This window comes from Gracilinanus agilis, chromosome 1 (assembly GCF_016433145.1).
Source record: "Gracilinanus agilis isolate LMUSP501 chromosome 1, AgileGrace, whole genome shotgun sequence".
Lineage (NCBI taxonomy): Eukaryota > Metazoa > Chordata > Mammalia > Didelphimorphia > Didelphidae > Gracilinanus > Gracilinanus agilis.
In genome coordinates, this window is record NC_058130.1 from 348,896,609 (window position 1) to 348,920,964 (window position 24,356).

A 24,356-nucleotide genomic window follows, 5' to 3' on the forward strand; every position below is an offset into this window, starting at 1 on the left:
TGTTTTCTTTAGAATCAGCAATTAAGTTTACTCAATAAAGGGAAAAATTGAAAAATGAATTTATGAAGTTGTTATACTGAAAAGCAGTATGCTAAATATCTCAAGAAATGGTTTTTTTGAGAATGAATTGGTTGTGCTACCATTAATTTCAAAAATGCCATAGTCTGGATATCCCATTTAGACCTGCAAAAGTCTGATATTATGTAGACCATGCAGTTGTTACCAGTGAATATTTGAAGTTCATCATGTAAAGGGTTTAGTAATATGTTTGATGGAGATTGCAGAAGAGAAGAAAAAAGTGGAGCATGCATAATGTTAAGCATGAATAAAGGAGAGATATCCCTTGAGTGCATTTTTATCCTAATTCCAATCCAGGCTTCCCTTCTTCTATTTTCATACCATGTAAGAAATTCTCTCTATATACATATATATATATATATATATTCCTATTTTTTTTTAGTTCTCAAATTAGAGGGGCAACTTTTGTATTTTTTCTTACCAGAATAGTCTGAGAATAATAAGTTTTAGGGGAACAATAACAAAAAGCTTTCATCAAATAAATTTAACTCCATGAATACGCTGAGATACAAAGGTCAAAGAAGACTAAAAGAGGTTTCATTATTTTGTTTGGCTTTAAATTTTTTATTTTTGAAATTTCGCAATCACCAAAGTCAATTTGCTTTGGGACAGGTTCTCAACATTGTAGTTACTGCTCTCTCTCCCATAAACACCATCCATAAGGCCCCAAATTAGTTTAAAGCAGTGAAATCAGATTCAGCCTGATAAGAAATAAGTAATGAGAGAGATTATAACACTTCCTTGGAAATGTACTTAGGATCACAGATTTAAAATTGGAAGGGACTTCAAAGGCAATGTAGTCTAATCCATTCATTTTGCAGAGGAAACTGAGGCTCGAGAAAATGAAGAGACTTGCCTGGGGTCATAGAGATTGTAAGTGGCAGATCTGAGATTCAAACCTAAATCTTTGGTAACCAGTCCTCCAAAATCAACTTATATTTGTAAAGAAGTTTACCATTCTCAAACTATTGTCAAGTGGAGATAAGAAAATCTGGGTTCAAAGCCCATAAGCAAGTCCTGCAGTACCCCCAGTGACTCTCTATGGTGACTTGCCCTCTCAGAGCTTCAGATGACACTCTTAAGACAAACTATTACACATAGGTTGATGATCTTTATCAGTGCAGAGTATTTCCACAATAGGGAGTTCCCCACAGTGGTGAAGGCACAAAAAGAGAGAGACACAGAGACAGTCAGATAGAGAAACAGAGAGGCACCATCAGAGACAGACAGAGATAGAAAGAGTCAGAGATACACAGAGGCACAAGCAGAAACAGACACAGAGAGTCAGAGAGAGAGACACACAGAAGCTCTAAGAAGAGAGAAAGGCAGAGATGGAAAGGGTGGGGGAAGAGAGACAGAGACAGTCATAGTTACATAGCACTTTAGAGTTTTGGGAAGAGATTTCTTCACAACCCTGTGAGGCAAGTGAGTGCAAGTCTTTGTATCCTTATTTCATAGATAGGGAAAACTGGGGCACTGGGGGTGGGGCTAAGAAATTTGCCTTTTATCACACAACCAGTAGGTGCCCAAGGCAGAGTTTGAATTCATGTCTTCCAACTTTCCAAGTCCAGTATTCTATCTGCTGTACCATGAAGCCAACAACAGAAGGAATGATAGGGCCTAGAACAGAATGTACCAATAATATTAGGAATGTGAAAATCTACATACAGAACTTTGTGCAAAGTTGCAAGGATTATAGGACTCTCTGTGAGTCTGGGGATGTGAGACCAAGAGCATGTGAGTACTAATAAGGAAAAGCCTGGGGGAAAAGAGACACTATAGGTTAGTGTTAGTTAGTTAGCATTTAAGAATTGAAGCCCACACAGAACCACAGAAAATTAGAGCTGAAAGGAATATTATAAAACATTTAGTCCAACTCTTTATTTTACAAATGAGGAAAACAAAAGCCCCAAAGTATAAAGTGATCTACTCATGATCACAGTAACAATGGGAGAGGTAGGTTGGAACCCAGGTTTTCTGGTTCTTAGTTCATTCAGGTTATATATTTTTGTTGTTCAGTCATTTAGCTGTATTCAACTCTTTGTGTCCCCATGGACCAAAGCTAACCTTGGGGGTTTTCTTGGCAGGGATACTGGAGTGGTTTGCCATTCCCATCTCTAGTGGATCCTTTTGCCAGGCAATGAGAGGTAAAGTAACTTGCCCAGGGTCACACAGCTAGGAAGTGTCTGAGGTGGATTTGAACTTAGATATTACTAACTCCTGGCCCAGTGCTCTTAACCACTAAGCCACAGTTACCTCTAGTTTATATATAACCTGCCAATATTTTCTAAGATTTCATTACATAGACAAAACACTTGGATTTGTCCATCTTCAAATCCATTTCTGTGTTTGTGTGAGGGGAGAAGGAACAGTGAAAAATACAGCTTTTATTATTTTTTTCCTTAAATAATTTTCCCCTGTGTCTGTAAAGGATTTTAAGTAGAAATGACAAAATCCAAGTAGGACTGCCCAGTTTAAGAAGTAAGAAATTAACAGCCTTAGTGAAGAGTTAAGTTATGACTAAAAGCCAATCTGGTTTTAAAACATAAACAAGAGACGCTTAGAATATCATCATATCATCAAAAAGAATATCATCATATCAACAAATGTTAAATCAATATCAACAAATGCTAAATAATCTGCAGCTCTGCAAATTAAAGACCTAATTTTCCTATGTTAATTGTTAAGTAAGTGCAAAGTTGAGAAAACCAGTGCACATGTTTTAGTCCAAGTGTAGTTAGCCTTTCAGAACAAAGCATTTCACTCCTAAGGCCACTAATTCCCAAAGTGATACTATTCTGGAAAGTCTCTGAATGTGTTTTGATGTCAATCATCCTCACGGATAGACACTGTTACACAACACTCATGTACAACTGCCTAGGAAAACCACAACAGTGAGAGTTCATCCACCCATAAAGTGAACCAACTATTCATTCGGCTGGTTCACATAAGCATGTAAACAGCATCTTGAGTGGGTGGTCCAACGGGTGTAGCTTCATTCCAACTTCAAATTTAAAATAATTAAAATGTAGAGGAAATCTGCTGGAAATATAATGAGAAATTTAATTTGAGAGGAGCCAAAGGAAAAAAAAGTTTTGGCTGGATGGTAAAGGCTAAAAGAGACAGCTTGTGGAACCATTAATGACTTGGCCCACATCCTGGGTGTTTACTGATTCACAGCTTGTTTAACTTCTTGTATATTCCCAACCATTCCCCAAAGTCGGATATACCTCATCTACTATACAGTTGTTTAATTGTACTACAAATGAGTTTACTCAACCAATTATAACACCAAGTGCTGCTAAGATAGGTACTGAAACTTTCATAAAACCACTATTTGTATCTCATCTTTCCCAGAATCCCATATCAAATACAATTTAGTTATGCTCAAGCTCAGAGTTTTATTACGTTGAATGTGCTCAGCTTTCTAACTCACTAACAAAGGAAGAAATACTCAAAGCAACAGCATTAAACCCAAACCAAGAAAAAAAAAATTACTCTCCAGAAAGGCATTTCCAAAACTTCATTAGGTATAAAACCTTCAATTAGATTTTTGAAGGAAATATAATACTCCAATAATATACCATCAGAAAGCATTTACAAGCGACATTACAAAACATGTCCTTTGACATATTCCTGAAGATAAATCAGTGAAGCACAGGAAGAACTCACAAATATTTAAGTTACTTCACCAAATTAATGAAGTGGAAAATATTGAAGAAGAAAAAAAACTAAGGGAAACTAGCCCTCATAGCACAGCAACAATAATTTTTATTTCATTGGCTTATATACATAATAAGCTGCTATAAATGCCTATGGAATAGTTTACTGCTTTCTATCTGCAGATGGAAGTAGGATTACTGGTTAATTATCCTGGTGTTCTTTGACAGCAATAAGGTATCACTGATGCAATATCTTTTCCGGTTCTTTCTTACTAACTCATAATGATTAATATCATGACCAAAGGAAGTAAAAGTGTGCAAATTCCTACCAAAAAAAAAAAAGCCAAGAGCAGATGTGGTGATGTGTGCCTATAATTGCTAATGCTTGGCAAGGCTGAGAGTTCTGAGCTGTGGAGAAGTAAAATCTTTTGGGTATCTGTACCACATCTGACACCAACAGTGTGAGCCTCTGGGAGGGGAGGGCTACCAGACTGTCTAAGGATGAGTGAATGAGCCCAGACCTGAAAAGAACAGGTCAAAGCTTCCATGCTGACCAGTAGTGATTACTTAAATTCTAGCTAAAATCCTACCTCCAAAAGAAGCCTTCCCCAACCACTGTTTATTCCAATGCTTTTCCTCTGGTTAATTATTTCCTATTTATCCTGTCCTTAGCTTGCTTTGTATATTTTTTTGTATGTTATCCTTCCATTAGTCTGTAAGATTCTTGAGGGCAGGGGCTATCATTTTGCCTCTTTTTTTATGTCCAGGGCTTAGTACAGTGCTTGGCACATAATAAATGTTTACTGAATTGAAGTGAAACAAGTGGCTGTTGCACTTCCAGACAATAAGAGATAGAGGGACCTGGTCTTCCCACAAAACAAAAACATATCAAAAAAGAACACAATTATGAGTGTTTTAGCTTGTAACTTAGATGCAAAAAAATCCAGAGGGAAATGAAGACTAAATTAAATTATCTGAAAAGAGGACATAAGATAAATTTATTGGTAAATTATTCAAAAATGTCATTGAATACTCTTATTTGAGCACTAATCTTCCTTTGGTGTCTGGGGGAAGGGTATAGATAGAGAGTAAATGGGATAATCTTAATGTTGTAATGCTGAATACAGTATGGTGCATTTATCAGAGAAGACATCACTGCTGGAAAGAGCTGACCAAAAAAAAATTTAGGTACTCCTTAATTATCCAATCTTTATTTTATAGTTTAGGGGTAGGCAGAAAAGAGGGGAGATTTTATAAGGAACTTTAAAAACTGAAGAGGCAACTTTTAAATTTATATTTATTAATTTATTGGAAAGAAAAAAGGGTTTATTTTACCTCACAAGACAAATCTCCAGTGAAAGATAAGTCAACAAAGAAAACATTTTAAAAAGCCATTCTAAGGTGACACCAGTTTGGTAAAAGAATTTATGGAGAAGAAATAATTCTATTACATTAAAGTACAGCAAGAAGATTATCTTGAATTACTCACCCATAAGCTCCATTGCTAATCAATTTAATTGTTTCAAAATCACTTTCCCGAGGTTTTCTTCTAAGTTTCAGCGAAGTATTAGAGCTCTTGAAAATAAGAAATTAAAGTTAACAAATATTCTGACACAATGTGATTTAATAGCCAGCTGAGTAAGAGAATACTATTATTCTGAGCTCAGTTGTTGAATATGCTGAGTTGAGTACTTTTTCAAAAGGTATCTATGAAATAGCCTTTGAAATCAATCTGGCAGAGCAAGAATGCTAAACTTCAGGATGATGGCTTTTAAATAGTTCATACTTTCCTCTGCTTATTACACTGCCTCATTTTTCATTCAAATGTTGGAAGAGAAAAGCATCAAGCTTTCTGAGAATTCCATAACAATCTCCCAGACAGAAATCAGGTTTAAGTTCATCCACAGGAAGCCCTTTGTAAGTATTTGAGATCAAAACTTCAGAACAATTAGACCTGCTTCCAATTTTAAGATAGAATAAAGAATGTGGCCCAGAGAATGCATATACCATTTAGAAGTGAGTTTTTCTACCTTAGACCAAGGCACAAAATTTGGCCCCAGTTTCTTTGAGTGAAATGGGAAGACAACAATTATCCGACCCATTGTATAACTATTAAATGGGAAAGGCAATGGTGATGTAACCTTTGTAAGTATAACAAGGCTTCCTTTATGTATTCTTTTTTTTTTTTAACTTTACTGTGGCCAAATGAGCTGTTCGACATTAAAATCAAAGTCAATTAAGGACTCTACTTCTTAATTAACATGGCAACTTCAGTAAAATTTAACCTCGTCCAGTTCTGGTGGCAACTACCATAACTAGGAGTCATACTTTTTTCTTTTTTTTGCCTTTGCATTCAGATTTACTATAGAAACAGGAAGGATTAAAAATGACTTTTGGTGTTTATATAAAGCAGGGGTCGGCAATGTATGGCTCTCCAGCCATATCTGGCTCCACCTACCGACCAGCCAGTCCAGGAAGAGCCCCAGGATGTGCCCCAGAGGTCCCTTCAGCCCCATATTCCAGCGCCTTCTGCCTCCATCCTCCTACTTCAGCAAGTGTTTATGGCTCTCACGGCCAAAAAGGTTGCCGACCATTGATATAAAGTCTACATTATTTTATTATAGTTATTTTATTATACCTTGAAGAGGACTCACTATATTACCTATACATTTTAATCAGTACAGAAATGGTATCCTTTCCAAAAAACTTTTTCGTATAAGTTTTAGAAACTGTGCATATGTATGTATTATTATATAATCCAAGAGACATCTCTGGGTTTTCAAAATAATGAAGGAAAAAAACAAGTTGAACCAGTTCTGAATTTCCCTTCTTCCCCAATAAGTCTTTTTCTTAAGGACAGATGGGGTAACAGAACAGCTCAAAGACTACCTCCAGAAATGATCCAATCACTCAGCTTGTTCAATGGTTTCTAACTAGTGGGATGGATAAAGGATCAACTACAGGGTCCAATTCCTCCTCTCAATGACTGCTAATACAAAATAACACAAAAGATTCAAACTTCTTCACTGACCGACTCATGACCATATCAGTGAAGGGGCAAATTTTCACTTGAGCAAAACTTAACTCACCTTGGCTTTCTCATTCCATGTAATGCTCATTCGTGTCCTTCCATAAATCTATCACAGAAGATTCTACTTGAAGCCTTTCCTGATCTGGTCTGACCTGTTCTCTGCTAGCTACCTTTGCTGCCACCCTTCACCTTATATTCACTTTTATTTATGTAGATAAACTTTTGTATTTCTATAAGCCTTTCCTCAATAGTCTGTAAGTTCCTTGAGGTCAAGGACTGCTTCATTTCTGTCTTTGAATTACTTTTATCTAGCACAGAGCCTGACACAAAGTATGCTTGCAGATTGAATGACTAACAGGGGACTCTACCAAATAATTCTCTTAGAGTGCCTTCTTCAGGATTAGATGTTCGTGTGTGCTAGGGCAACACTTTAAACCAGTGATGGGCAAACTACCCAGCCCGCGGGCCAGATGTGGCCCCCTGAAATGTTCTATCCAGCTGCTAGACATTATTCCTAATCTGACGACTACAGTGAGCAACTCCAAAGAGTTGCCTTAGAAACAGACTGACAGATGAGCATTTCCTTTCCTTTGGCCCCCTCTTTAAAAAGTTTGCCCATCACTGCTTTAAACCATTTATCCATTATTCCTTTCTCTTGTTAACGAGAACTATTATTAGTTAAAGAGAACTTCTATTTCTGGTCACATATGACAAAAACGATTTCTTTTATATTACTTCTTACATGCGAGTTACAGGTAGCAATATACAGTTGCTTTCTTATGCCTACCTACCATGTAGCTTTCCTTTACTCTTGGGTATCTGCGGTTCTGAGTTGTTAAACTCTGACATGTGAAATGAGACTAAACCATATATCAACTATGAGAGAATATGTCAAATTTGTTAAAAGAATGTTTTGGTAACATGGGAGTAACTCTGGGATCATTTAAGGTATTGTGCAATTTCCCAAAAGCCACTCTTCCTGTTCTTTACTTTCTATTCATTTCTGGACTCAGTTCATTATCCATCTGCAGTGCCTACCCAAAACTTATGTAACATTATACTAACTTGATGAGCTGGCTGTGCAAAGCTTGTGCAATAATCTAGAGCAATAGTTCCCAAACTTTTTTGGCCTACCACCCCTTTTCAGAAAAAAATATTACTTAGCTCCCTGGAAATTAATTTTTTAAAATTTTAATAGCAATTAATAGGAAAGATAAATGTACCTGTGGCCATCACTACACCCCTGGATCACTGCAGCATCCACCAGGGGGCAGTGGCGCCCACTTTGGGAATCATTGATATATACAGTATGTGTTTTTTATGAAATGTTTCAATGAAAGGCAACATAGGACAGGGGTTAGAAAATTAGCCTTGAAACCAAGAAGACCTAGATTTAACATATACTGATTATGTAACCCTGGACAAGTCATACATCCTCTCATTGTTCTAGGAAAAAAATGTTTTAAATTCTTACTTTCTATATTTGTATCAATTCTAAGACAGAAGAGTGGCAAGGGCTAGGTGATCAGGGTTGAGTGCCTTATCCACAATCACAAAGGTAAGAAATATCTAAGGCCAGATTCGAACCCAGGTCCTCTCAACTTTAGGCCTGGCTCTCTATCCACTGTGCTACCTGGAAAGGTTGTGAGACTATAATTTGAAAAGAACACCAATTGGTAGAGTGAATTCCCTTACCTAAGAGTTTCCTCTATCAGTGAAATCTCAGGTACAATCCCTCTTCCTGTCCCTTGTGAAGATCACTGGGCCAATCTCTTTTGAGTGGTCATGGTTCCCAGTGAGAATGCTACATAGCCTCAGCCTATGCCCATCAGCACAATGCCATGGGAACAAGGGTATCAGGAAAATCTCACCGTCTTGGAAAAATTCTTCTGTGTGAACTTATGCATAGGATATCCTTCATGACAGTAATTAACATCTTTGACAAGTATATGTCTCTAAGTAATGAGTAACTTTCCATTCCATAATTTAACAGTTACTTCTGAAGTTATATCTACCAAGAAATCTTGCATGATCTTAACACATGCTTTTGAGTCTCCCAGCTGTCATCTCTCTCTTTTGGTTGTAGGGTTTTTTGGTTGTATTTTACTCTATCAACTCAAATAGAATTTTTGTAACTAACAAAACATAAAAAGCAGGGAGATTTATTTCTTAAACCTCTTGGTAAATTATTTGATCATGAAGAAAGGGATTTCTGCAAAGAATCATATAAAGAAATCCTGTTCTGTTCTCTTAATTATCATCAGATATCCCTGATAATACAGTAGAACATGTTGTACTTGAAACCTGGAGAGAGATCTAGACTTGAATCCTGCTTTTGACATTTACTAGTTGTCTAACCATAGCCAAGTCACTTACCCTCTCCAAAATCTCAGTGTCCTTATCTTTTAAATGTAGATAATATTGCCTATGGTTCTTAACTTGGAGGGTTGTTGTGAACTTATATACATGAGGTACTTTGTAGAGCTGAAAACAAGATGGGTCAGTGATGACAACATAGGTATATAGGTTAGCTTTGCTGATATCTTTTCCATCACCTTTTTTTATTATCGATCTGTTTTCCCCTCACTTTTCGGTGAATCATTTTTTTTTTAGATATTTTACTTTACAATCCTTACCTTCTTGTCCTAGTATCAACTTTAGGATAGAAGGGCAAGGACTAGGCAGAGGTTAAGTGACTTGCCCAGGATCACACAAAATAGGAAGTGTCTGAAGTCAAATTTGAACCCAGATGTTTCTGACGCTAGGCTTGGCAATTTTAAAGATTAATTTGAGTCCCTCTAAAATTTTGTTGATTCTCAGATTCTCAGAACCTGCTCTCTCCAGGTTCATTTTCTTGATTGTTTACTGTATTAAAATCCAAATATGGTGGTTCTATTCTCACTGACCTGACTCTAGATTATTCTAGAATTTTGGACATCTGTTTTAATTCACTTTTATTTGTTATCCTCCTAGGGACATTCTGTCTCACACCAAGTTTTCCAAATGTTTGTTTTTGCCTTCACTGTTTTCCTATTATTTTGTGAGATGAAATTGCTTGGAAATGAGGGTTAAGTTTTTCAAAACACAACTTTTACCTACACTGATTTTTTATCCTGATACTTCATTGTGGCATGGAAATGACCATGGACAATATACCTTAAGATAAATTTACCATTATATCAATTTTTTGAAAACCAGTTTTTTATAAACCTAGCAAAGAGTAGAAAGAAATAGTGTGGAGCATAATGCATTTAACACAAAATATTTAGGTGTTTAGTATTTACAAAAGCAGCAGTCTTTGCCAAAGGATAATACTTACACTCACTGATTCATCAGTTTCTGGTGTTTCAGCTGTCCCACTATCATAGCTCCCTAGCTGTGCCATTTCTAAAGGGGAAAAAAGAAAAGAAATATTAGATCAGGCATATCAAAAGTTGTAAAAAGGCAGAAGCACTAGGCAAAAATCTGAAAGAAATATTCTTTTTCTTACACAAGACAAAAAAGGGTTTTTTGTGTTTCTTACACAACAGAAAAAAGTAAAAATTGTAATTCGTAAATGCTACAAAAGGAGAACCCTTGTTCTTTGTAGTTTATGAATCTTCTTTCAACCTTTTCTTCCGAGTGAGTTTCCATGATTATTTCGCTTCAGGAAGATCCAAGCCCACCTCTTGGTGCTAGTATGTCTAGGTTCTAAAGAGTACTATAAAGATTCTGTGGCTTAAAACATTATTAGGAACTTGGAAGAGGATTGACATCAAAGACACACACACACACTCACTCTTACTCTCTCTCTCTCTCTCTCTCTCTCTCTCTCTCTCTCTCTCTCTCCATATATATATATATATATATATATATATATATATATATCTGATGTTTAAGAAGTGGCAAGTCTTCTTACTTTCTCCTAGAGAGTGTATTTACTGCATCCCTGGGCCATCTGTCTGAATGTCCCTTAGAAAATAACCATCCTTGCACGCATAGCCAAAATGACCTCAACAGGCAAAATAACATACACTTAGCACCAAGGAAACATATAAGCCAGGTTAAAAGAGAGCATGCCACATACCCAGCATTGTACTGGTATATATTTAACAACTAGCTCTCTCAGGAGAAAAATATTGCATGCATGAAACAGTTTTAAAGTTTATTCTGCATTATTAACATTTCTTCCATCACTTTATCAAACCTAGACAATCGACAAAAACAATAGAGCCCATATTTGTAGTCAATTTCTGAGGTATAATCATTCATACTGAAATTTCAACAAATGGCTCTCCATAAGCTGTTTCAGTTAGGTTCAGTGGATTCCCGACATTTGTCCCATTTCAAATGCCATATCCTAAAGACAGGAGCCTGGTATCCCTTTGTTCTGAATGAAGAAATTCACAGAATCTGTCAGAGTGATGAGGGAGTTTAGATAACATCTAGTAGAGGGTCTTTTGAACTATTTTAGGAACATGTCAATTTGGGTAATTTACACTGATAGAACCACCTCTCTGGTGGTATGGGGGGAAGAGTCTGAGGACATGAAAGAGAAGAGGTTGAGGGAAAATATGCAACACAATAGGAAAAAAATTATTGAAAAATGAGTGAAACATTTTTGATACCCAAGTTTGTATCTTTAAAGGATTGTATCGTATTTTTAATGGAAAATATTACTATTGACATTTTCTCCCCAAGTTCCTTTGGTTCAATCTTCATTATATCACTTTGGAACATGTTCTTGTATTCTTACAATTGAGGAAATTGAGGTTCAGAAAAGTTCACTGGCTTGCCCAATGTCACAATTAAGATATCACAGAGCCAGGACTATAACCAAGACCACCAGACTACCCAACCAATGAGCCTTCCATTGACACCTTACATAAGTTTAAGGTGTTAGTCAATGACAAACTTACAGTGGCTCATTTTTTAATGTTATGTCACTTTTCAAGAATGTGTTTTATAAAAATTGTGCTTAATTAACAATAGTTCTTAGACTGTTTGAAATGTAACGTACTAACAGATGCTTCAAAAGTAACTCCTACATCTTTAGAGATAACTGGAAAACTGTGCTGAAGTGATTATAAAATGGTGACTTTATGTGATTTAAGTTAAAATTTAACTAAACTCTGACTCTGAAGTAACTGTAATTTTTCCATTTTATACACAAGTGAATTTCCAGAATAAGCACGAGCCAGGGAGAAATGGTAGGCTTAGGCAACTACTTCCTGGTTCCTCCCCAGTGCTGTCTAATAGCATCTAACAGTATGAATAGTTCCCTAGTGTGTATGTCTATAGAGTTGCTCTCAAATGGATGTGGTTAGATGAACTCCTAAAGAATGGGTAAAGTACAGCTATTATTTATTTGATGGCCCTCCTAAATGACTTCATTACAATCAATTTAGATTCTTGTTTATACTATAGTAATAACTTATGGACAGTTATTGAAAAAATGGTGATACAAGCATGGTCAGAGGTGATAAAAGTTTAGAAACTGCACTTTGGCAGTCATATTTTAAATAATAACACAGCTGGCTTAAAAGAAAATTTCTCAAATTGAAATCAGGAGTAAAGAGGCTAGAAAATGATAACCTCTCTTTGATAAAAAAAATAAATTACAGATGTCCAAAGAAATCCAACACTAGCTTTATTCAAAATGAAAACAGGCTCAGGAAGACAGACAAGTAGCTCCTCAAATTGCTAGCCCCAGGACTAAGGTTCAGTCTATGTGACATTTACCTTCCAGGAATAAACCTGTGAAGAAGAAGGTTTATAATGCAATTGCTGACATGACCTTAAACTCCAGTGGCGTGAAGAGTCACTATAATATACTTTGACAGCTCCCCCACTCCAATTATTTTCATAAAAAAGAAACAAATTAAAAAATGGTTCTGTTTTAAATAGAATTTTTGCTAAATAACTATTATCTGGGAAATACATATTATTTATAAGCAGTGGGTAGTAATGGAATGGAACCGAGAGTCAGCTTTTGAAGCAGGGAGCTAAGGCATCATTTTGTAATGCCTGAAGAGATTTTTAAAACTCATCTAAATACCATTAAACATCTGCCCTTTTTATTTCATTGATTTAAACCATTTCTGAAGACTCATGATACAAAAAGGTAAAGATGGTAATTTAAAAGCCATGGGGAAAAAATTTCTCCCCAGGGAACTTTTCAGAAATGCAGTCACCAGTCTCTGATAAGTGATGAATCTGTTGTGGTATTGCTTTCAGTACAGTATAAATTTATCTGGCATTATCTCTCAGTAATGCATGCATCATTTCACTGGAAGAAAAGATACTATGACCATAACAGCAAACAAAGCAGGAGGAAATAGGAGAGACGGGTCTATAGTGTGGGCTCCCTGCCTTTGGATGGGAAAAATCTTTGTGCCAACATTTACCACCATTTCAAACAATTTAGCAAGATAAACACTGTTTGCAAATTCAGTCTAATGAACCAAGAAGATGATTTTGAATGAAAGAATTCTCTCTTGTTTCCTGGACCTCTCTAGCCAACACAAAACCTTCTGAGTGTTTTCATTGATGAGATCAAACTATGTAATGAAAAATTAAGGAAGTTTTAAAACAGTAGTTTACTAACTGTAGTTTTAAAAAATAGCCAAACTGCAGTTTTTAGTTCTATGATAGAAACTGAATGACCTAATAATGGAAATGCAACTACTTTTTTTTATGTAAAAGAAATACAAATCCTTTTGAAGCTATATTTAAGTTTGATTAAGTTAATTCATCATAGTAGTGGTATTTCCCTATTTCTTTAGAAAAAGAGATCATGAAAGAATCATAGAATCATAGGGCTGAAAGGGACTGAGTGATAATCTGATTCAACCTCATTTTATAGGTGGGTAAACTAAGAACAAAATCCAGCTGGTTGAAAAGGTAAAACTTGAACCCAATTTTAGGTTCTCAGTGAAGCACAAACATTTTTTTATTTTTCCTAAATTGACTTTTTTTTTTTTTTGGTATTGTACTAAACTACATTTTTCAGATACAGTGACCCAGTCTGGAAATACTGCATAGTATTTCTTACATAAGAGAGACTATGTTACTTGAGTCAGGAAGGTCTGGTTTCATGTTCTGCCACTGATATACACTGGCTTTGTGACCTTTGGCAAGTCACTTAATCTCTCATGCTTCTGGCTACTTTCTATGATTTTTTTTAAAGTTTTGTTCAGTCATTTCAGACTCTTCATAACCTCATTTGGGGTTTTATTGGCAAACACACTGGAATAGATTGCCATTTCCTTCTTCAGCTCATTTGCCAGATGAAGATAATGAGGCAAACAGGAGTTAAGAGATCACACACCTACTAAGTGTCTGAGGCCTGATGTTAATTGAAGTCTTCCTGACTCCAGGCCTGACTCTGTATATATACTATGCCGCCTAGCTGGCCTACTCTCTATGACTAGAAGTTGCCAAACAAAGAGATGATATCCATTGGTAGGGGGAACTTCCTCTCCTGGAGTTGCTTATAGCTGATGTTTCTTTTTTTTCTTTAACCCTTAACTTCTGTGTATTGGCTCCTAGGTGGAAGAGTGGTAAGGGTGGGCAATGGGGGTCAAGTGACTTGCCCAGGGTCACACAGCTGGGAAGTGTCTGAGGCCAGATTTGAACCTAGGACCTCCCGTCTCTAGGCCTGGCTCTCAATCCACTGAGCTACCCAGCTGCCCCCGAGTTGCTTATAGCAATGGAATCTCAAGGCAAGTTCTACCCCAAGAATTATTTCAAAATGTTTATTACATTATTTGCAATAAAAGTTTACTAATTTGCTTTATTTATTTCTGAAAGAAAACACAAAATAGCTTCAAAAGGAACCAATGGAAAGCAGCCAGTCAGAAAAATATTTTCTTTGTAAGCATATATGCTGAGCACTTTGGGAGAAATAATAATGCTCCTTTCATAGGTCAAATGAAGAAGTGTGGAATGTATATGAAGTATCCTGTTACTGGCTTAATAAACATACATGCACATTTCATTTCTTATTTAAATCTCCTAAATTCACATGCATTGCCTGTGCATATTAAGAAGTTCAATGCTTCTCTGAAGTCGCCAAGCCTGGAGGGACAATAGGACCGCCCAGATCTGTGCAGTACACCATAAATTAGAGATAGTTATAAATATAATGAGACTACTTTCTGGGTAAGCATGAAATGGGGAGGCTTAATTTGGTTTATGAGTGGGAGTTAGAGGTAGAGAATAGTCCTTTACAAATGAGCTGATGGTTTCAAAGAATTAGTCAGGAGGTAATAAAATCTTGCAGAGCAATATCCTCCAAAATAAAGAAAGCATCCCTGAGAGTCACCCTTTCCTCCTTCTCATCTCACCCGCCAAGCCCTGAGAGTTCAATAAGAGACATTTACCTTCTAAAGGATCCTTATTCAGTCCCAGTTGGCTGATAATATATCTAGGAATGTCTGTTTTAATACCCTGCCCTTCCTTTGCATGGCCTTCAGCTGCTTCCAAGAGGTAGTAGAATTCTTCCGGATCAAATTCCTAGTTGAGGAAAAATAGAATTGCATTATGTTTAAGCTGGTTGAAACTCTAGGTTCACAGGATTGTAGGTTTAGACTAGAAGGGCAACTGGGTCCAATTCCCTCATTTTAGAGAGCTTAAGAGATGATCCTGGGGCATACAGATTAAGGACTGCAGGACTCAAACTCAGTTCTTGATCGAAGTCCCTAAAGTCTTATGTTTATTCAGTATGTATACAATCTATAGATAACTCTCCTTCCCAATTTCCTTTGGCTTATAAATCATTGTATTTACTTTCAAATCTCCTGATTTTTAAAAAGTTAAAATTGTTCATTACAAAGCTAAATCCAGCTCATTGTCCCACAGTGAAGTAGTCTAAAGCTTATGTTTCTTTGAAAGAGTTGAACTTTCTTTGAAGAGTTTCTTTGAAAAGGTAAAACTTGAACCCAATTTCAGGTTCTCAGTTGAGCTTTCTTCCTCTGTGCCCAGCATACTATACATCATGACAACTGAGTCAATCTCTTCATTTTGTATATAAAGAAACTGATGTATACAAACAGAATGGAACTGTACTATTGTAAACATGACTCACAAGAAGCAGTCAGAGTGCAAAGTCTGAGACTTCAAGACTTCTACTCTACCATTTTTATCCCATTTCCTTTCCTCCAAAAAGTGAAGCTCCTTTTAGCCAACATTTTGTGGGATTATTGAATAGCACACATATTTGACGAGTTCTGGTTTAGGTGAAACTCATAGGTATCAAAGAACTAAAAACATTTACTGTTATTTCAGATCTTGGTTGAAGTTCTTAAAGTCTTATGTTTATTCAGTATGTATACAATCTATAGATAACCCTCCTTCCCAATTTCCTTTGGCTTATAAATTATTGTATTTACTTCCAAATCTCCTGATTTTTAAAAAGTTAAAATTGTTCATTACAAAGCTAAATCCAGCTCATTGTCCCACAGTGAAGTAGTCTAAAGCTTATATTTCTTTGAAAGAGTTATAAAAGCCAGGACCCTAAAAGGCCTTTTCTCCTATAAGACTTGATCTTAATAGGACCTGAGATATCAGCAAATAGACAAAAAATGTTTCCTTATGTTTCCCCAAATTATTAGGATTATTGTTGTTATAAAACAAAATTAGGAGAAATCTTGAAACACCTACTTTGTCAACTAGTGCATAGACAAAATGAGATTCAGTTGAGGAAAATATGACACATGATCTTCCTAAATACTTCCAAGTTACTTTCAAACAGATCCTGAATTTCTATACATTTAAATAATTTTATATATTATTTCCCTAGGTGTAGTATCAATCTATTAGATTATAACGTGACTACATAATAGGGTTTTGTTTTTATTTTTTGCAGTTTAAGCAAATTTGACATTTAATTTTATTTCCTAGTTGTTTTTTTTAACATATTGGCATTTTAGAAAGCTTTAGAAATAGTTCATTTAGAACATCAATATTTCACCTGAAATATCCTCAAGAAAGTTTTTTTAAGGGTAAATCATTAAATCAATAAACACCAAATCCAAATTGCCCATGTCGTTTGCCCATGCAGTTATCAATGTGGCAGGCCTGAGGCTGAGGAACATGATGTGTGAGTGCACTGCTGGACACATTCCCAGGATCATCCAAAAATGGATCCTGTGACTCAAAGTGGACCTTACGTAGTAAAGATAGCAATATTAGATACTTCAAAGCTGTTCTAAAGTTGAGAGGCTGCAGTTAAGAGTTCAGCAGTTTGTTCTCTCCTGACTCCCTCTTCTCAGTTAGACTCTGCTTCTCTGTAAAGCAGCAGGGAACTCCCAGCTGTGGTTGGGGCTTCTGTGTTTCTTCTTTGTCTTTTTTTTTAAGTTCACTTGCTTTTGGCCTTTGATTGAAACCACTTGACCCAGAGGTCAGGGCCACCTGTAGAGATCCTCACCCAAACCAAAGGTTAAAAGTACATTTGCTTCTTCCCGTCAGTTAAGGAAGAAGTGGAAGAGAGAATAAGCACCTACTCTGTATTAAGCATATTACAAAAATGATCTCATTTGATCCTCACAACAACCCTGGGAGGTAAAGTAATGTGGTAATCATCCCCATTTTACAATTGAGGCTGGATTTGAACTTAAATCTTTCTGTCTCCAGGCCCAGCACTCTATCTACAATGACACCTAGATGTCTACTAGGTTAAATGGGCTCCTGCATATTTTTCTGAAAGGGTTAATTAGGTTTTTCCTGGAGTACTCGTCCCCTTCTTTGGCTAACTCACCAAATGGTTATAAGCTGAAAAAAATCAAAGCAAAAAGACACTCTGAAAAGTGTCTTGTATCAAAATTATTAGTATTAGCTGGTGAAACCAAGTTATATCTTTGTTTGCAGGTTTGTTTAAAATCCTAGTTTATTTTTAAAAGCTACATGTACTAATAATTCACATTTGTTGGTAATTTTGTTTCACACAAATAGTGAAGAAAACTATGAATATATATAAGTAAAAAAACTATATAAGAGGGGGAAAAACTATCTCTAGCTAAAGGCAAGTTGCTGAAATATTGCTAAACAGAATGAGTCCTTGACGGTATCCCTGCTTTGGGCCTGGATATTGCTGTAGCTTCTATATTGTTTTTCCAAGTAGAATAAAGTTGCTTACTGCTTATACTCATCTGTAGTATTCTGGCCCAGCCTCTCTCATGCCTTCCTGCTATCTTATTTGAGTACCAAGTGGGTCATGAGCTAGAGAAAGAGCTGGCAGAAACCAATCTGGAGGAACCAACTCTAAAGATGACTATCTCATGACTATCTCTCAGATTTGTCCTGGGTAGGCTGTAGCCAATCTATTAGCATTCCATGAACCAAGTGGTCTTCCTCAAAAGTCAGTTCATACATTCTGATCGGTTCCAAATAAACTTGAAATCTGAGATGCAAAACATTGCATGGCTTTCAGTAGCTCTTAAATCTTAACACAGAGACTTTGGGCTGAAGCAAATCTAAGTTTCTTTTCAGCACTGCCTCTTCAAGAGTTAATAAGAAACATAGCCATGTGCCTTAACCACTTACCAGGCATTCCAATAAGCGTGCAGGGCGGGCAATGACTATTAGAATCTTGCGAACCAGTTGTTTAATAAATGCCAACTCTCCACTTTCTGAACGGTCGTGAGCCTGAGAAAGGGCAAGAAAAACGAGTAATGATGCAAAATGGCCACGTTAAATGTTAAAAAGCATGTAAATCATAGGACAATGAACACCAACATTGCATGTGATTCTTTTTCAAATACAGGAGGAAAAAGTAATTACTTAGAGTGGTGAGCTGATGTCTAGAGGATGCCATATTCCTGTGCACACATATGCATGTGAAGATGGCATTAACTAGCCAATGCTGCAAAAAGTTTCTAGAGCTGTAGCCAAGTTCATTTTGTGGAAAACAAAATGCTGAACCTTAACTGCAGAAACTTTTACCATCTGATTTTTTAGGTGAAATGGATCATCTGTCTGATTGGCTTTAGTCAGATTGGTGAAAAAAGATATTATTATTTATTATAACAGGGCATGACGATGGCACCTTTAATGTCTCTATCTGGAGCTCTGGTTTTTTACATTAAAATGGGTCAGATCACTGAACAATAATCAGATTTTGGTATATGTATGGGTACATACAGAATGGGGCAATTATTTACTCCTTGTGGTATCACTAAGGAATTTTTAGCATGAAATCCCAGGACCATCATCAAGAATCCCTAAGGGGTTTGAGGGTCACTAAACATTGTTCTACGAGACAGGCTGTGAGGTCCATGAGAAAAGAAGCCATGTCTTATCTAAATTTTGTATTTCGCCCTAACTCACAGGATAGGTATCTAGGGTAGGGGCTCTTTCAGCATTTGCATCCTTGGCCTTGGCGCAGAGCTTAACACTTTTTTTCCCCCTAAATTTAAATTCTTTATTTGTTTGTTACATTAAAATACCCAGCAAACTCCCTCCCCCTATTACAGAAGGTATCATTTGGCAAATATTCTTCAACCATCTTATGCAGAGTAAACACTTAAATGTCAGATTGAGATTTTTTTAAAAACATGGCCAACAAAGGAATTTGCTTTGCTTGACTCTACATGCTTGTACGGGGTTTTGTTTTTCTTTCTCACTGGAGAGAGATAGTGAGAAGGTAAGTGGAAAGGAAAGAAAGCCATTTTCATTTATTTTTAAAAATTTAATTAAAAAGGCAAAAATAAGTTTGTTTAATGAATGCGTGCATGCATACAGAATGCACTCCCTCTTATTCATTCATGATCTACATATATTGTATTTGAATTTTGGGGTATCTGGACTCATTCAATACTGTAATATTCAATACTATAATATTAAATAACTATAACAAATGGGCTTTTTCATTTTTATGTTTTCCCCTTTCTTTTTACCTAGACATGAGGGGCAAAAAGGTAAAGTGGAAAGTGTATGTTGGATTTAGACCCAGAGAACCCAAGCTCAAACTTCTGCTTTACTATTTATTCTCTGTATAATTTTAGGCAAGTCATTTAACCTTCTCTGGGCTTTACTTCCTCATCTGTAAAATCAGAGGGTAAGAGCAGTAGATGGCTTCAACAATCCCATCTGGCTCTAAAGCTTTAATTATTATCATGTGAAACTTAGTAAGTACATTTTGAAAAATCACACAATATAAAGAATCAAAAGTCCAGTTTTGTAAGTACAAGCAAAAAGAAGGCTCTACTTTTCCTAAGGGACTTTTTTTTAAAAGCTAGGTCAAACTTTCGGAGGCTGGCTTCTGACCCTAAACTATCTGCACGATTAATTTCAGGTTGCTATGAGCATCAGTGGAGTATACTCATTAACTATAATGTATGAAAGTTTTTCCTCTGCTATGGCTGACTAAATCAAGAGATCAAGAAGCAAAGGAAATGTGTATTGGTGCAATTATTGTGGTGACTATATTTTATAGGAAAGTCACTGAAGAATAAGGAGAAAGTTTCTTTGCAAAGAGCAAAGACCAGATCCAGGATGGATGAATGAATGATCCAAGACACAACTATTGTGTCGGATAGAATCTTTTCAGATAGCTAACAAGGGCTCTTTAGGTGCTGAGGATACACCAGCTACTGTGTGAAGGGCTCATCCTTTTCAGTGTCTTTGACCATATGCTAACCACCTCCCACACTCTCTCTCATTTTCAATTTCTCCCTCTCTAATTATATCTTCAACTCAGTTCACAAATATACTCTAGTTTCCCTTATTCTATAAAACCTATTTTCAAATGCTGAGATCCCCCCACTACCCCTTTTTTAATCCACTATCTTGTCAGTCTCATTTCTTTAACAGTCAAATTTCTGGAAAGAATAGTCTAAACTTAGCTTATATATTTACTAGCTATGTGATCCTAGGCAAGTTAAACTCTTTCAGTTTCCTCCTATGTAAAATGGGGATAAAAATAGCAAATACTTCCCAGGATTGTTGTGAGAATAAAACAAGATAAAATTTGTAAAGTGCTCTGCAAGCTTTAAGGTGTTATAAAGAGGCAAGCTATTATTGTTGTTGTTGTTAACTCTGTTTTCCACTTCATCCTTCTTCATCCTTATTCCTCAATCTCTTAAAATATAACAATAGGTAACATTTATATAGTGTTTACTGTGTGCCAGAGACTGTGCTAAGTGTTTCACCATTCTTTTTTTTTTCCCAGTGATTTCTCTCTATGTAAGTGAAACTCACTCTCTTGGCTAGTTTGCTGCCATAACTGCACTGGTAGCTGATAGCTTCATGCCTGGAGACCTATATTTCTGCATTTTTAACTACCTTTTGTATGGTACCATCTGGATTTTCTATTTAACTCAAATTCAAAATGTCTAAAATGTAACTGATAATCGTTACCCCACTCCTGCTTTTACCCTATCAAACACCACACAAAATTCTTCTTTTTCTATTTACACTGTTTTTCCACCTCCTCTATTTCTAAGGTCCTACCTGATACCTAGGCTCATAACCTCAGAGTCATCTTTCATTTCTTGTCCTCCTTTATTCATAACTCACCACATTCTAATCAGTTGCCAAGATCTATCAAGTCTACCTAGTAAATAACTCTTACATCCAATACTGTCTTTGCCACTTCCACTGTAAGTACTCTAGTAAGAATCTCCTTATTTTACCTTTTAGCTGGACCTCCATAATGGCTTTTTTTTTCTTTTTAGGGAGATGGTGGCTTTAAAATATTTCTAAATGGTATTTCTTTCTCTATTCTCTCCCTTCTCCATCTAATTTTCACACTGTTGCTTGGTTAATCTTCCTAATGTGATCATGTGAATGCTCTACCCCAAAATTTTCAGTATCTTTCCACTGTTTACCTTATAAAGTACAGACTCATCACCATCATTTTTAAGACTCTTCATAAGCCAGTCCAAGACTAACTATTTAACCATTCTCCTTTACAGTTAAGCCAAATTGAATTATTTTCAGCTCTATGTTTTCAGTCTATCCACTACAGTTTTCCTCATGCCATCTGCCATGCCCCTGGAATGGACATGCTGTTCTATAATAACTTGTTGAAATCCTTCCCTCTTTTAGGTATCTCCCTCAAGTGCTTCTGCACAAGTTTCTCTTTCCTTCCTGAAATTTCCCTTAGCTCTCTGGCTGGACTTCTAATAGGTATGGATCACATTCTCCCTTGTACTATAAAGATTCGTGTGCATGTGGATGTCTCCAAATTAGATGGTAAACTCCTTGAGGGGAGGGCACAAATAATTTATCTAGAATATATACTTATATCGGATGTAGGCTTTGTGTATGGAAGAGTTTAACAAATGTTTGTGAAATTCTATGTATTAAAAAGCACAAAGTATGAAGCAAACATAGAAAAGGAAATAGATACTTGGTGAGTAATGGGAAAACTAAGTATGTTGAAAAGAAATACATACAGAGGGAAACACGGGAAATAACTTTAACTTATTCATTCTTTAAGATTAGATCATTTAATTATGATTAATTTTTAATCTATGCTTCCACAGCCCTTTACTGAATATATTTTTTATTGTGGTGTTTAGAAATGATACATTTAATATTTCTGCTTTTATATATTTGTTTGGAAGGTTTTTATGTCTTAATATGCAGTCAATTTTTGTAAACTGCCACATATAGCAGAGAAAAAAGTAAACTTTCTATTTTCCCTCAATTTTCTCTAAAAGTCTATATTATTTAACTTTTCTAAAACTCTTCATCTCTAGGAGATGTCTTTTTTCTTCTGTTTTTAAAAATTTCCTTTTTTAATATTTATTTTTCCCTAATTACATGTAAAAATAATTTTTTACATTCATTTTGTAAAACTTTGAGTTTCAAATTCTCTCCATCTTTCCCCTTTCTCCACTGAGAGATACTTTTATAAGGATTTAAATTACACTTAAAATTTCTAACTTTTTATCTTCAACAAGGACAAGGTTTTGTGAGATGTAATGAATACCAAGAAGTCATGTGTGTTTTTTCTTTCTTCTCAAAGATAATCATCATCTCCTCATTCGGATATTTTTAAAAATTCCTTTTCATTTTATATTGACAAAGAAATTGCTTAATGAGGTTTTTATCTAATATAATACTATCATTATTTTATGTATCTAAGAACAACATGAAAAACTGAACAAAATATTAATAGCTTTCAGAACGACTTTGCAAGGGACAAGGTAAATTCTGAAGTAGGGAAAAAGGTTATCTCATTAAGTTGCTTAAATTATGGAAAAACTATCATAAAACTACAAAAATACATAATAATTTCCTTTTCAGCTTCCAAGCATTACCATATAAAATAAAAAGACAGAAATTAATATTCAAAGAAAATTTTATCTACTAATTTTACAATTACAAAAGAGAAAAGAAATGACAACAGCTGTGATTAAAAAAATTCAGTTTAAAAGAAAACTATAATTGGGAAGAGAAATATTTTATTTTGGTTGTCAGCAATGTTCTACTAAATGAAAACACTAATTGACACCATAAACATGTTTCTATTTTAAGCCCTAGTCAAAATAAAATTGTGTCCCAGATGTGAGAGTAGTTTATATCTTCTGTTCAGAAACACACCTAAGCAAAAGGACTGAGACATCCAAAAAGTATTCAATTTGAATTGACCTCAACCTCAGAACTTTAAAAAAGCTTCAGCTAAATCAGGCTGTTCAAAGCCCAGAAGGACACTTTCCCGAGTTATGCAAAAGATAGCAAGAGGTTTTAAGTGGCTATAGGAAACCATTGAATGTCTATCACAGCTGGGAATGAACAATCAGTGTATTCTAAGAAAACCAAACCCATTTCCCCACATTGTAGCTCTGGGGAGGACACCTTTGTCAGCCTGGTGATTTGTTTTTGTATTTTTTCAAACAAGCTCATCCCTTGATATCTATGGTAAATGTGGTTCTGAAGAGCATTTTAGATGTTGAATAATTTAGATACTGAAAAGTAAAATGATGAATAGAAATGTTTATCTGTTCACATGGGGCACTATAAGAAATCAATCAATCAATCAATGAAAATTTATTAAACAACTAACTAGATGCTAGGCTGGGCGCTAAGGATGCCATCACAAAAATGAAATTATCAATATATTTAAGGAGTTTACAATGAAACACAAAAGATACTCTTATTGCTAAGGAATGGTTTTCATGCTGTAAGTATAAATTTCTCTCTTCACATATAGTGAAATATAATCTTGCTATAAACCAATAAATATAATTTGGTCATCATCCATTATGATGTCAACTCAGAACATTCCAGACTTAACCCACTTGAAAAAGAAAGTCATCCATGAAACTGGCTAGCAGGTCTAGGATAAACTGAAATAATTGGGTGTGTGGGGGGGTGGAATTCCAGGGAATTTCCCTGCAATCACTGGCACACATAAGCTGCTGAACAAAATAGGAGAAATCATGAAACTGTGCTTTTTCCACTATGAATTTGTTACATAATTCAACTAGATCTTCACAGTTGCAAGGCAATCCTTTTATACCTCCCCAATCACCTCTAGCCTATTCACCACAGAGTATCCTCCAAACCTTTTCATCCCTCCTCAAACCTCCTATAGCTTTCCCCTTCTCCCATCATCTCAATCGAGAACCTTGCCACATATTTTACTGAGCAAAACC

At 35.7% G+C, this 24,356-nt stretch overlaps 1 protein-coding gene across 5 annotated transcripts in view; it reads right to left on the bottom strand.

Moving 5' to 3' along the window:
• The window catches only part of MAST4 (microtubule associated serine/threonine kinase family member 4), a 797,816-nt gene that overhangs the window by 51,627 nt on the left and 721,833 nt on the right, over positions 1-24,356 (bottom strand). For all 5 annotated transcript variants that reach the window (XM_044663432.1, XM_044663416.1, XM_044663424.1 and 2 more), the window contains 4 exons: positions 18,295-18,396; positions 15,135-15,267; positions 10,091-10,158; positions 5,230-5,315 (listed from right to left, as the gene is read on the bottom strand). In XM_044663432.1, the coding sequence (XP_044519367.1) occupies positions 5,230-5,315; positions 10,091-10,158; positions 15,135-15,267; positions 18,295-18,396 (389 nt within the window). The remainder of the gene's footprint in view (positions 1-5,229; positions 5,316-10,090; positions 10,159-15,134; positions 15,268-18,294; positions 18,397-24,356) is intronic.